The sequence below is a fragment of the Nyctibius grandis genome, chromosome 28 (genome assembly GCF_013368605.1).
Source record: "Nyctibius grandis isolate bNycGra1 chromosome 28, bNycGra1.pri, whole genome shotgun sequence".
In the NCBI taxonomy this organism is placed as follows: Eukaryota; Metazoa; Chordata; class Aves; order Nyctibiiformes; family Nyctibiidae; genus Nyctibius; species Nyctibius grandis.
The window spans coordinates 902,716-917,207 of record NC_090685.1 but is presented as its reverse complement, the minus strand read 5'-3'; the positions used below and the strand labels follow the sequence as shown (position 1 = coordinate 917,207).

Here is a 14,492-nt window from a genome sequence, read left to right as displayed (position 1 = left end):
ATTGCAGTAATGCCCGAGTATGTCAGATCACTTTTGAGGCAGATCACTGAAGTGGATGGTTGTGGGGAGCTGGTTTGGTTTGTATGTGTGTGTGCTTATGTAGCTGTGCTGCACCCTGTACTTCCCATGAAATACTGGGGAAGGAATATGTATCTGCCAGCTACCTGATGGTGTCAGTCTGTGGTTTACGTGCACAAAAGGCAAATATAAATAATTTTTAAAAGAAAAGCTGTGGAGATGTGATGATCCCTCTTCTAAGGTGGCTAATATCAGTGGCCTTTTAAGTCTCGAAGGAAGACTGAAATCCCTGCAATGTTAAAACCATCATTGTGCAAGTTGAAAGGTACCTCAGGAATCTGCAGTCTAACCTCCTGCTCTGAACAAGGTCAGTACTGAATTCAGACCAGGACAATGCAACCTGACATTGTCCAAGCAGATCTTGAAAACCTATGAGGACAACTTCTCTGTGTTCCTATTCCTTGAAATGTGAAAATTTCCACAATGTGAAAAATTTTCCACAATGTGAAGTCAGAATCTTCCCCTGTCTTAGTTTGACCATTATATTATCTCTTGTCCTTCCACTGTTCTTGTTACTGCTATTTGTGTGGGACCTTTACAGGAGGTCATGGAAGTATCATGGAAACTGTCTCCATGTGGTCATTTGTCTTACCTGAACAGGCAGTGGCTGGACAATCGACGATCTTTTTTCATTTCCTGGAGATAATTTGGAGAGAAACAGTGATCTGCATGAATTTGGTCCAAGTTACTTTTAATGATGAAACTGAGCTGGCAGCTACTGAACAGACCACAGAGTAGACTAGTACTTCCCTGCTGCAAGGAGGAGGATTGCTTGATTCTCACCAGGAATTGTCTTCAGGGTCAGGGAGGAGTTAACCTTGGAAACAAAACCTCTGTCATCATGCCTGCGTTTCTTTCTGGTTAAATTATTGCTGAGTGAACTGTTTGCACTTTATGATGATGCGTTATTCTCTTAACCCATGTGCTTTGCAGATGACTCTTTCCCCTCTGTCACTGTTTTGATCCGTGGGACATCTGGAAGATTTGCATGGGCCCAGCAGCTCTGTCTTTTGCCAAGAGGAGCTAAAGCAAATCAAAAGGTCTCTATCAAAGCCTGTAAAGAAATCATTAACTTAGAGATGTTCAGCAGAAATTCCACTAATGTGAGACAGCCCCACAGAGCTGGTGATTATACATTAAGGCTGAGCCACGGGGCCTTTAGCTGTAGGTAATGTGACACATCTCTGGTGACTCTTTACGACGTGATTAGTATTAAATACAGGCTGTGAGAGTGCTGTTGCCTTCTAGACTTGTTTAAGGGGAGGGGGCATTCTTTTTTTTCTGAAAGCATCTTCAGAGGTGCTGGGGCAATGGACAGTGTGTTTAGTAGGCATGAGTGTTGGTGCTGATTTTGCAATGTCGGGCAAAGCCCTTGCAGCAGAGGGAGCAAAGGCTGGAGGTGTGGAATGAGGTGCTGCAGAGAGAACAGCTATTCAAGCTACAAAGCCCAGTGTTGCAAAGATGGCTGTAAACCTGCTGTGAAAACAGATTATATAGATGAACTCTGGAAGAGGAATAGTGGAGGAGAAACACCCCAATCTAGTTTTCAAGTAAAATCTCTTCCTGCAGTTGTCTAGTGGAGCATGGCCTGTTACCAAAATTTCAATCTGTTTGTGAACTTCTCCAAATCTTTGAACTCTTCACGTGCTCCTCAGTAAAATAAAGGCACTAATGATTTGGCTGAAATGAGGGCCTGTCAGTCTCGGCTGTCGTGTTCACGTGTAGATGAATCTGGTCCCTGCACAGCAGCCTTGGGCAGACCCTCTGCACGGTGCCTTTGGAGCTGGGCTCTCACCGAAGCCGAGCCATTTGCTGAATAGTGTCAGTCCAAGTGTGCTGCCTGCCACGCCAAAGGAGAGGTCATGTTCTGGCTGCTGACCTCCTTACCAGTTTTAAGGGAACTTTTCCAACTTAGAGGCATTCTGTCACTTTAACAGTTTTGCCCTTTTGAAGCATAATTGGTAGTAAAACACTTTATAAAGCAGCGCTCAAGATGTAGTGAGAGGTCTGGCTTGCTTGGACCTTATGCACCTGCCAGCCTGCACCTGGAGCTTTTGTTGCTTTCATTGGTAACTTCAAGCTTTGGATTGCATAGTAACAGTTTAAACAGAATGTAGTAACAGTGTCAAAATTGCATTACGGGACATTATGCAAGACCTTTTGATATTCTGGCAGTGCCTCCTCACTCCTGACCCATGGCATTGCTGCTGTCCTCTTCCAGGACTTCTCAGCTTGGCTTGTTGTGATCGTCGTAGCCAGCAGGGTTAAGGTGGAGGCTTCTCAACAGTTGGTAGCTTTTGCTCAATACAGTTAGAATGGGCTGAAAATAAGATGTTGCCGTGTAAGCTTGCCATTTTTATTGGGATTTGCAACTGCTTAGAGATTAGATGGTAAGCAGGGTTTGTAAGGTGCAGGAGTGCAGGCACCAAAATGGACAGAACCGTGTCTCTTAAACAACCACGTTTTTAATAAAAGTCTTATTAACTGAAAGTCTTTTAATGATACCTCTCACTAATGGATTAGTGTACTTCTGGAGGGGAGGGGGGAGGGAATGTTTTCCATCTATGATAATATAGTATTGTCTAGTGGTACGATGCCTTGAAAGTAAAAACTGTCCCCCTTTTTTGTCAGACTTTTGTACCAGAACCTCGACCAGCTCCTAAAAATGATGTTGGATTGAAATACAGTGTGAAGCACCGCCCTTTTCCTGAAGAAGTGGACAAGATCCCATTTGTGAAAGCTGACTTGAGCATTCCTGATTTACATGAAATTGTGAATGAGGAAGTAAGTAACTCTTAGTCTCTGACTTAATTTTGTTCTTGGTGAGGTTTTTTTGTCTGTTCATGAATCATACACTAATGTCTTACTGTAAATAGGTTTACTCTTTAGCTTGACTAATTTCATATTAATGGAATAATAACCTCTGCAAACTAATGAAATCTGTGCACTTCTCCAGGAAGATGACGGTGCCTTGGATGTGTTTTTTGGGAGGCACTGCTCAAGATGTTTTATTACAGATCCTAATACCCTGGTATTGCTAGGAAGCAATGACTTGCATTTTGCTGCTGCTTCTGGGAATATGGAAGGGGCTTTTCTGAGGCCTCCTGGGGGAGGAGGGGGCAGGGGCATGTCTCAAAAATATTTTGAAGTTTCACAGTGCCAAATGTGTTTTAGTTTCTGTTCAATTACAAGGGAGAAGCTGTAGCTGATACTGGATACATAAATTTGCAACAGCTCTTCCATGCAAACAGGATGTTTAGACATTCGCTCTGTAACATTGCAAGGTCTTGTTGATAGTGCTGTAGTAAATGTCCCAGTGGTGGAGCTGCAGCTGCTGCTGTGTCTGTGACTCACAGCTTTCCTAAATAACGGAGCTGTTTTCTTAGTGGATCTTAGGGCTCTTGGTGGAATCAGCATTTTGCGCAATGTTTTTCAGCTCGAAGAGCGACACGAGAAGCTGAGGAATGGCATGGCCCAGCAGATTGTTTTTGAGACTTCTATAGATCAGAAAAGTGAAGAGGAGTGGCGGAAGAAGAGCTTTCCCGATCCGATCACGGAGTGTAAGCCCCCACCACCGGCCCAGGAGTTCCAGACAGCACGCCTGTTCCTCTCTCACTTCGGGTTTCTGTCACTAGAGGCACTGAAGGTGACCTGATACTTCTTAGTGTTGTACAAATGCCCTCCATACCCATATGGCAAAAGAAGAAAACTAAGTTTTGTTAGTGGAAGATCTTCTGTGTAATTCCACCTATTGCTAAGCTGTAGCCTAATCAAGTAGAGTGATGGATTGGAGTGTTCCAGGATCGAGAGCAGAGCTGTGAAAGGCCGTGCCTTCAAGTTGAACGTGCTCTGAATATGAGGCTGTATCTTTATTTTTGCTGTGGGTACATAAGCTGTCACATTCACATGTTGATACTTGAAATCATTCCCTCGGCTTGAATTAAGTTTTGGGGTGGTTCTTTAAGAGTTTCTGAAATGTGACTGCCTTGGAAGTTCTGCTCCAGAAATGGTTGTGCTGAAGTGATTTAATCATATATAAACACTTGGGAGTACATAGGGATTGTAGAGTTTAACTTTTTAAAGTTAAAATAGCAACAGTTTATAGAGATGATCCATATTCTTAATACGAAATTCTGCCTCTTACCTGTGAATTCTCCCTTTTATTTGTTGCATTTCCTTCCAGAAAACCATCAACAAAAGTAGACAATGGAGCTTTTGCAAAAATGATAACTAAAAGTGCTTAGTATTTTACATATTATTGGTATATAAACTAATAAATATGAAACTACACGTGGCTATGTGTATAGTCGTGATATTTTGAAAGTATCTGCTCTTGTTGTGGTAGCTAGCACTCCTCAGCAAAATGTTATGTCTGTTTCGCTGGCAAAGTACTGTTTTTATTTAATGAGGAGAGCAGAATGCAGCAACTTGTCAAACTTATGCTTGCTGTTGCTCATTTACAGTAACAGGATTATATTGCATCAGAGATTTGTGTATCATTTTGCTCTTAGGAGAAAAGGAAAATTGTCGTCTTGTATTTTAATGGATTATTATTGAAGCCATAAAGACCTTTTCAGCTAGGAAAGATGTGTTTTAAACTGTTGAACTCTGTCTCTTGGACAGGAACCTGCTAACAGTCGTCTACCTCCTCACCTGATTGCACTTGACTCTGCTCTTCCTGGGTTTTTTGATGACCTTGGCTACTTGGATTTACTGCCATGTCGTCCTTTTGATACTGTTTTCATTTTCTACATGAAGGCAGGCCAGAAAACAAGCCAGGAGGTAAGCAAAAGTGTAGAGTGCCAGCCAGCCTCTACTGCCTTGTTTCTAGTAATCCTCAAGTGAATAAAGCATCACTGCTGATGATTAGAGTGGAGTATCAGAACCAGGGGTCTGGGCTTTGTGTTTATTTACAGCGTGAGCTGTAACAAGTCACTGCATAATCTTTTCTTCTGTAGGTTGAAGTACATTACCCACATTTAGGATTGTTGTAACATCTCTTATGTATATTTTTATATATATAAAATATATATTAAACATAAGAAAAGTGCTGATAGTATTTTTGTTATCTGTTCTCTCCTTATTGCCCTTATTTGTAGAGTTCAAAGATTCGTATCAGAAATGCATTTCACATTTGTTGGCTCAGCTTGTAGGGAAGGCTGCAGTTTGTTCCAGCAATGTACAATGTCCAGGTAGTTTGGTTTGATTCTAATGTTAAACACATGTTAAAGGAATGAAAAGTTTTGTGCAAGTAAGAAAATATTGTTGCTTTGTAAGCCTTTGCGTTATGCTATTTACATTTTAATGTGATTAGGTTAATCAGGTTAATTTCTGCAAATCTAAATCGTGACTTCTTTAGACTGTGACCTAGAAACTCACAAAGACAGCTTATGAGCTCATTAGAAAGAGATGTTTCTACAGCACCTTCTCCTCATTCCATTCGTAATTCTCATACTGGAGAGTAGAAGCACAGCTTCCATAATAAATTATTGTGCCGTCTCCTCGTGTTACTGTGAATGTACAGTTGACAGGACACTGTAGCACCTTCTGCTTTTGCATGGAATACGCTGGTTCTTGAAACCAGGGTCGTGCTGTTTGTGAGTTCTCAAGTTGAAGTTGAGTAGCCAGTAAACAGTCTTTCCGTCTCCAAAGTTGATACACAAGGTTTGCCTTCCAGCTGAGATGTGCTATTGCTGAGCTAGCAGAATGCTTTTTTCCCATCTGATGCTTATATGCTCTGATGGGTTTAGACAGATGAGATTACTTAGTCCTGCACGACTTGCCGGCCTTTGGAAACCCAATTAGCCTGGGTTTTGCCATGTAGCTTTAAGAAAATCTTGTATTTGGGAGATTCTGGACATCTTTAGACACAGTATAAAGATGCCACTCCTGCTTCAAAATCCCCAGACATCTTGCTGTGATTCCCGAGCCTTTCAGGTGGTGCAAAGTCACAGTGGCAGTCAAGTTAACGTTCTCTTTATGGACCTGAGCCGAGTGAGGTACTGATACTGCTCCCATCTTTGAAAAGACCTGTGACTTATTTCCGTCCTGTTTCATTTTCAATATTAACATTCAAGAGAGGAGCAGATCAGAGCCAAGTCGTGACAGGGTGTTTGCGTTGAGCAGGGCTGGCTGTCCGGTCCTTTCACAGAATCAACCAGGTTGGAAGAGCCCTCTGGGATCATCGAGTCCAACCGTTGCCCTGACACCACCTTGTCAACTAGACGGTGGCACTAAGTGCCATGTCCAGGCTTTTCTTAAACACATCCAGAGATGGTGACTCCACCACCTCCCTGGGCAGCCCATTCCAATGTCTTAATAACCCTTTCTGAAAAGAAATTCTTCCTAATGTCCAACTCTGCCACGTCTGTGTGTGAGTTCATGCCACTTCAGCCCAGGACCATTCTGTTCTGGGACGTGACCTGCTCTCTTTTCACGAGGAGTGGTGTCAGCTGTGTTTTATCTCATGCCACACAGCCCGGAATAGTGGCATCTAGCCTGCTGGCAGTTGCATTAGGCCCCAGTGTTTTTCTGTGGTGGTAGGCTTTACAGGTGAGAAGGGTCTCATGGTATTTATTTATACAGGGTAATGAAACTGCCCGCACGCTTTTTACATCATTATACTTCGCATCATTAACTGTCCTTTGAAAACACCTCCTTGTCCTTGCTTTACTGTAAGTTCTTGTTTTGCATGGGCTCAGATATAAAACTGTGTAATTGTGTAAAGCCTGAGCTTGCCTTTTTTCTGAAATTGTCTCCTAAACTGCACTTCCCTCGATTCGTTCTGAAGCATAGCTATGACTTCAGTGTGCTCAGTAATGACCGTAATAGCAGTATTTCAATGCAGTGTGTCTAGTCACTGCTGAATATTGTACGAGGCATTAGGAGGGGGTGCCAGGACCATGCGGATACAAGGAGCCTCCTGTCTGGAAGCTTTTCTTGCAGTGTCTGCTCCACTGGAGCTGGTGTCCCAGTGTGCTGCTCCCGCACGAACCACAATCAAAGATGCTTCCGCCACGAAGCAAATTCTCACGTGGCCCAGGAAAGGTGGATGTGTTGCACAGCATTGTCTGTTCCACAGATCCCAGTGGTTCTGGCAGACCAAAACACAAATCACCCGTGTCTCCCTGCGTGCTGTTCGGTGAAGGTCTCAGCTTTCACTTGGTCACAATGGGATAGAAATTGCCTTTGGATGTGGAATCATCCCAGATCTTTATAAGAAGTAGGATTGTGGTTTAAAGTGGACAGTACAGTGTGACACTTGATTAAAGTGCATGCTCAATCCTGCTGAAAATCTGTTTTGTGATTGAACGTGCGGTGAGGCCTGCCTTCTAAACCGCTGTATGTCACGGAGATAAAATACCTTTCTCCTACCATTTCACCTCAGTTTAGGAGAGAAGTTTGTCCAGAAAATTCTCATGTTCCGTTTGGTGCTAATGCAGATCCGGTGCTGAACGGTTCTGTGGTTTATCCCTGATGAGTGGATAAATCTCAAAATTGCCATTTCTAGCAGTTTGATTAACTATTTTACAGGCTTTGGCAATAATGGCAGAAAGACGAGTTGTTCAGCTAGGACATTGCCAAGCAGGATGGGAGGATGCTGGGCAGCAGGAGGTGTGTCCATGTAAAGTCTGGGGTTCCAGGCTGGCTGAATAGCTGTGTTTGGGCAAAACCACGTTGGTGACACAAAATTGTGATTAAAAAAAGTGGGAAGAGAGCTGCTTCCTGGAGTCTCCTGTACCTACCACGATGCTGCTGGTTGTTTCAGATCCTGAAGAACATGGAGTCTTCCAGAATTGTTCAACCACACTTCCTGGAGTTCTTGCTGTCTCTTGGCTGGTCCGTTGATGTGGGGAAACACCCTGGGTGGACTGGCCATGTCTCAACAAGCTGGTCAATCAATAGCTGCAGTGATGAAGAGGGACCTGAACAAGGTAAGACATAGTAAATGGTGTAATATTAAATTAAAATGTTTAGACTCCTTTAGGAGACAATTAATTTAAAATTTTTTGCTCCTGGATACCTGAGTGCTTGCATATTTTTTTCGGATAAGTGCTCATGTTTACTAGAAAGGAATGTATAAATATTAGATAAAGCTTCCAGTCAAAGTGAGTGAAACTAATGTCTGTGTGTGTTGCTGGGAGGAAGTAGCCTCAGCGAGAAATACCTCTGTGCTGTATTTTTAGCAGACTTGATGAGTCTTTAATACATTATCCAAAACCAGTATTCAGGTGAAACTGGGTACAGATTGTGCTGCATATTGGCAAATAGACTTGAAATACTGTGTGATTTTTTAGTGTTCTGTTAGTAGAATAAAATGAGATGTTGAATAATAAGTTAGCCTGGAAATCATGCTTGGTAGGACATAATGAAAACAAGCTGCTGTTTGTAGGTCACAGGGGTTGGAGCCCACGCACAGCTCTTCTCCTGTCCTGCTTAATTTACTCGGCTTTTTTCCACTACAGCAACTCCTTCTCTGGGTTTGTCACGTACCACCCGCTCCCCATTCTGTCAACCAAAATGATCCTCAGGGTAGTGAGTTGCTATCCCAGGGTGGTGAATTGGAGGTTGGGTTAGTTTCTGCCTTGAAGAACAACGTATTCTCATTACCTGGGATTCTGATAGCGTCTGGGTTGGTTTCAGTGTGGTTGATAGTCACTACTCCAAGAGCCAGCCCTTTTCTTGGTGATCTTCAGAGCCTCAGCCTCCTGCTGTGGGCCACACAAAGGCATCGAACAGGCTGGTCCAGCTGATCAACGTCCTTGCTCTGCTTTCCCTTCGCTGTGCCTTAGCACTACAAATGATAGAAGGCTTGAAACGTTGGGGAGAGGTTAAGAGAAGAGAAGTCTTTCTCTGAACAAGTCAGGAGAGGTTATAAAATGGCCAAGTCTTGGTTTAATTTTCCTTTGAGGACAGGGCCAGACTGTGCTTTACTCGGAGGCAGAGCCCTCTCCCTTCCCTTTGTCAGTACGGCTGTGGGGAAGGCAGTGCCCTGGATTAGTGAGGTAACGTGTTTTCATGTGGGCTTTTTTGACTTGGATTTTTTTCAGCCATTTGGATTAGATCACAGACCACCAAACAGTTGAATTAGTTCAACAAATTGGGGGAAGAAGGAACAGAAAAAGCATTCAGGGATGGAAGGGAGGGCTACTTCTGATCTCGTTCTGCTGTTGGAAAAATCCATGAGTGGAGTCATCCCTTCAGCAAGCAACAGCTAAAACACTGACATAGTAGATTTAAAGTAGACTTGGACCAACTTGAAGATTGCTTGCTCTGTTTTCTCCTCCAATCTTTGCTGTGACTAAAGCTATTTATTTTGTTAAATGTATTTTATCTTTGTGGATGCCTCTGATGATTAAAAACCCACTCAGGAGTCTAGAGTAGCTTTCAGTGACATGTGATTGAAATAAATTCCCAGGCATATGCTTTGGTTTTGTTTCCCTGCACACCTCAAAAGCAAAGAAGCTCTTAAACACTTGGGTTCAGGTTGTGGTGCTCCTCCCTGAGAGCCACGGACTGGAGATACCAGAACACTTCCCTGATGGTGACACATGGCTCGGGGGCTCCTGTGTGCCTCCAGCCACCTCTGTCAGCGGGCTGAATGTCACCGCTCCATTGGTTTTGCTGAGGCAGCTGTCCCAGGAACCCTTCTGTAAACTGGATCAGAGAAGTAATTCAGTGTAAAGCCCTTGCTAGTCTTTCTGGAGGTGATATGGGGAAGGAAAAGGGGAGGGAGGTGGGGGAGCATGGCTCCACCAAAGAATTGTTTTCTCTCTGCGCTGTGAAGGCCTGATGTACTGGCCAGCTGTGATGAGGGAGTAAATGGGGGCTGAGGGCAAGGAGCTTTCTTGCGTTGGGTTTGATTCACAGAATCCCAGAATCACAGAATCAACCAGGTTGGAAGAGACCTCAGGGATCATCGAGTCCAACCGTTGCCCTGACACCACCCTGTCAACTAGACCATGGCACTAAGTGCCATGTCCAGGCTTTTCTTAAACACATCTGGAGATAGTGACACCACCACCTCCCTGGGCAGCCCCTTCCAATGTCTAATGACCCTTGCTGAAAAGAAATTCTTCCTAATGTCCAACCTGACCCTCCCCTGGCGAAGCTTGAGGCTGTGTCCTCTTGTCTTATCGCTGGTTGCCCGGGAGAAGAGGCCGACTCCCACTGCGCTACAACCTCCCTTCAGGTAGTTGTAGACTGCACTAAGGTCACCTCTGAGCCTCCTCTTCTCCAGGCTAAACACCCCCAGCTCCCTCAGCCGTTCCTTGTAGGTCAGACCCTCCAGACCCTTCAAGGGAGCCTCTTTCTTACTCTACTTGACAGAAGAAAAGACAGAGAGGAGAGTCTGTAGAAGCTGGCTTGCATTCTAGAATAGTTATCAGACTGAAGTTATAAATGTTAGAATCCTTTGGAAATTTAATGACTAACTGAATGATGTCTGTTAGAGGGAATGGCTAGAAACAGCTAGTAGATGAATTCTTGTGAGAGATGTGATTACTTGACTGCTCAATCCAAGGGAGATAGGGTATGCAGTACAATGGAAATATGTTCAGAATAAATCCTCTCCCAACCCAAAATGCCGTTTCCTTCAAGATAACAAAAAAGTTTGTCTGAGAATGGTTGTTAGCCGTGAGATTTGACTGTGAAGTCTTCTCATTTTAAAATGAGATTTGTGTGATTTCTTCTCATTGATTGCACCTTGTATTTGAAGGTCTTCTCCTGAGGCAGTGTATAAAGAGGTAGAGCTTTGTTTTGACTGAACTTTCCTTTTATGTGCATTTCAGATGATCTAATTATTTCAGAAGACGTTGGGGCAAGTATCTTCAATGGGCAGAAGAAGGTGCTGTATTATGCGGATGCCCTGACAGAAATAGCTTTTGTTGTCCCATCACCAGTGGAGTCCCTAAGTAAGATCACTTTGTACATGCTGTTTGCAAAAAAAAACAAAACATTTTTTTGTCAGAGAGCTTTTTCAGAAGCAGAACCTAAATAAGCTGACTAGTAGTGTGTCTAGCAAGATCCTTGTTGGAAAGCTACCGATGTTTAAATGACAACATCCTAATCCTTAGGCTCCTTCCTCAAGTCGTAGCTGTTCTGTGCCCCTATTTCCCAGTCTAAGCCTCAGTGTATGTCCAGGTTTGCACAGCAGTGTGGCTGTTACCCCAGTGCATTAGGTTGGACACACGTGTCACCATCAACTGGTGATGCTTTTTTTTTCTCTCCCATCTTGATGACGTGCTCCTGCAGCACACAGAGGAGCATGTGCACAACTCTGTGTAGCTGAGCAACAGCCTTCAAGGCATCTTTTGCACATTAAAACCAGTGTGCAAAAGTTCCCTGGAATAAAAGGGCTGTGAGGAAAGGATAGCCACAGGAAAGAGGAGACTATTCCCGAGGAAATGGACGGGATGCTTCTAAATCCATAGGGAGTGCTTGAATTGCACTCTCTTTCTGGAATAACTGGCAGTTGTCCACAGCTGAATCCTCTTCCTGTTTTTGAGTGCTGTATTGACTTAACCGTAAGCCTATGTATGTTTAGTTTCAAAAACCTTATGACCTTTTTTAGTTTCAAAACCTTACATATGATGACAGCTTAAGTTTTTTGGCAGAAGAAAAGACAAACCCCACCTTTCTTCCTCTGGCTTGCAGCTGATTCACTGGAAAGCAATGCCTCTGACCAAGAAAGCGACTCCAACATGGACCTGCTGCCAGGAATATTGAAGCAGCAGCCTCTGACACTTGAACTCTTCCCCAATCATACAGACAATCTTAATCCCTCCCAGCGGGTAAGGCAAAACTTGCACTGAAAAATGGCATGTATGTATGATACACATTTTTTCCAAGCAGCACACTGGCAATGCTACAGCATTTTTTGATAGTACGTGATTTGGTTTCCTAGCCTTGGACCTACTCGTTCCTAGCCATTAATCTTTAACATCTGCTTTGGTCCTGCCAGAATTTGCACCTGCAGTAGGAGGTCGCAAGATTACATTAATTAAATATAAAACTTAAACATGTGAAGTACTAATACTCTGCATACTAAAATCTTGAAACACATGCGGGAAAGAGTATATGCAGTATTTACAAAGTAATTCAGACTCGAATCCATGCTTGGAAATTTAGGATAGATAGACACGAACTCTTTTCATACCTACCCAGTTTAAAATAGTACATGTCAGTGTGTCTGAAGTACCAAATATGAAGTTGCTTTTGTATGGTGGCAACGCAGAAAGCCATGAACTGCTGTAACACTTAGCAAAGGATTTATGACTGCTTATTTCTTGTGCAGAATTCATTTCCAAATATATATTTAGTTACTAAATTAAGATCTTTGAGAACATTATGAAAAACCTGAAGCAGTTTTTTAAGAGCGAATATATTAATTTATGTTGAATATGAGTATTGTGGAGACCCAGATTACTGTTTCTTGGTGGGTAGTTCCACCGCAGCTGCCCCATCTCAATAGTTGGCAGAGGCTGTACCTGTCTGACGTCTCAAAGACTAAGGAGCAGCTGTGGAAATGCTTGTCAGATGCATCACTGGACTCATGATGTTTGCAAATGCTGCTCTTCCCTTGTGTCCCAAACAGCTCAGTCCTACTTCCAGATCCAAGAGGGTGCCTCAGGGCCGGATCATTCCACCGGTGGGACCTGAAACCAAAGTGTACGTGGTCTGGGTGGAACGTTATGATGATATAGGTGCGTAGAAGTTTTTATTGTCCGCTGAAGTAACAACAGGGCAGGAACCAGAGGAAAAACTCTTCCATTCCTCTGTAAAATGCTAAATCCTTATTAATGTCTGTAACTGACACTTTTCAGATTCTAAAACGGTTCTTTGATATTTGAGTGGGTGTCCGTGGGGTGTACGTGAATCAGTGGCATGTAGGTCTGGAGATTATTTTAGCTCTGGCAGTACACGAGAAATGCTGTCATGCACCTTCTTAAGCTTCACACACAAGGCAAGCGTGCACCCCTGTTCTGGAGTTCCCCTCAGCTGCTGGCTCCTCAGAGTGGATCTGTTGTTCTTCCTTTTAAAAAAAATTTCTTCTGACACCTGCTGCTTCTGTGCTGAAGGTATCATCATCCTGCTTGGTTTGATGGTACCTTTGAAACTTTCTGTTGTGCTCTTTCTTGCGGGAGGACTCACTCATTCTGTGCTCGGGGTGCCTGTTCCATGCTATGCAGTCCTGCGTCCTTTCTGCACCTTTGCTCAGGCAGAGTCCTGCTCCTTAAGCAACTTAATGCTTCTTAGTTGGGTGTTTCCTCTCTGACTCTGGGTACTGGCTGACCTCAGAGCGACCCAGCTTTGCCCATCCTGTTACAGCCATGGCGTGGACAATGGTGGGCAGCTGTCTACTAGGCTTGAGGAGTCCTTTGTCCCCAAGAGCTTCTTGTGTGCTCGTTCCAAGCCATGGCCTGGCTTTAGCGCTACGTGAGAGCCTCTCTGTACTGGCCTAGCCCAGCAGAGGCTGTGACACTGGCCAGCAACCAATACTTGATCCTATCTTTGATTTCTAATGGTGGTTGCCAGTCTGGCAGTAAGGGTGGACTTAGCTCCTCCCAGAGGAAAGCAAGCAAGAGAATGGGAGTGATCAAGAGGAAGCTTTGTGTAATGTGTAGGTGTAAATTCTCACCTTGTCCACAGCACATCCCTCAGAGCTTTACTGGGATCAGGAGGTGGACATCAAGTTCTGAAGCATCATTTGCTTATCCAGACATTGGCCCTGACAGCGTTCCCTTAGCTCCAGGAGTCCCTCAGCCACTTCAGTTCCCAAACTGGTGTCCCTGAACCACTTCTTTCTTGGGTGGCAGCTAAACCCAGCTCACTGCAGAGGCAGCAACTGTGCTACTCATGCATGTTTCTGCTTGGCTGCTTCTTTCAGCAGCTGTAGGAATCTCCCAAAGCTTTGGGCCTGAAGCTGAAGAAATGAGTTTGTGAGCCTCAGTAAGCGTGGCAGTTGGATTTGGGGGGCGTGGGTTTCTTGAAAGTGACTCCTAGCCCAGAGGCTTTGCCTTATGCTCCTTATGTTCTTGGCTTTTGCCTTGTGCTTCTGGTACATCTTTGAATCTGGACAGTGGAAAAGCTGTCACTTTGTAGTGTGCCAACTGCCTGCCCTCCCTCTTGCTCCATCTCTGAGTACTTCCATGGCCCTCCGTGCTCTCCCTCTGCTAGCTCCAGCTTTTGTCTACTCTTAGCATCCCAGCTCTGATGGCAAAAGGCGTTTTCAGGCCTTATACTCTTTCCAGTGGAAGAGGCGTCGGCACTATCCTGCTGTCTGAACTGTACTTTTGTGAATGACTCTCAACATCTCTCTCAGTTCCTGCCCCTAAACAACAGGTGGAAGGGCCACATCCCCTTCCAGACATACGAGTTCGTTCTTCTTCCTCCTGCACCTTCATTATCCAGTC

At 44.1% G+C, this 14,492-nt stretch overlaps 1 protein-coding gene across 5 annotated transcripts in view; it reads left to right on the top strand.

Moving 5' to 3' along the window:
* Nucleotides 1–14,492, top strand: part of RALGAPB (Ral GTPase activating protein non-catalytic subunit beta) — a 66,870-nt gene that overhangs the window by 43,704 nt on the left and 8,674 nt on the right. For all 5 annotated transcript variants that reach the window (XM_068419696.1, XM_068419697.1, XM_068419695.1 and 2 more), the window contains 8 exons: nucleotides 1,012–1,118; nucleotides 2,710–2,862; nucleotides 3,515–3,724; nucleotides 4,702–4,860; nucleotides 7,847–8,012; nucleotides 10,869–10,991; nucleotides 11,734–11,870; nucleotides 12,674–12,782. In XM_068419696.1, the coding sequence (XP_068275797.1) occupies nucleotides 1,012–1,118; nucleotides 2,710–2,862; nucleotides 3,515–3,724; nucleotides 4,702–4,860; nucleotides 7,847–8,012; nucleotides 10,869–10,991; nucleotides 11,734–11,870; nucleotides 12,674–12,782 (1,164 nt within the window). The remainder of the gene's footprint in view (nucleotides 1–1,011; nucleotides 1,119–2,709; nucleotides 2,863–3,514; nucleotides 3,725–4,701; nucleotides 4,861–7,846; nucleotides 8,013–10,868; nucleotides 10,992–11,733; nucleotides 11,871–12,673; nucleotides 12,783–14,492) is intronic.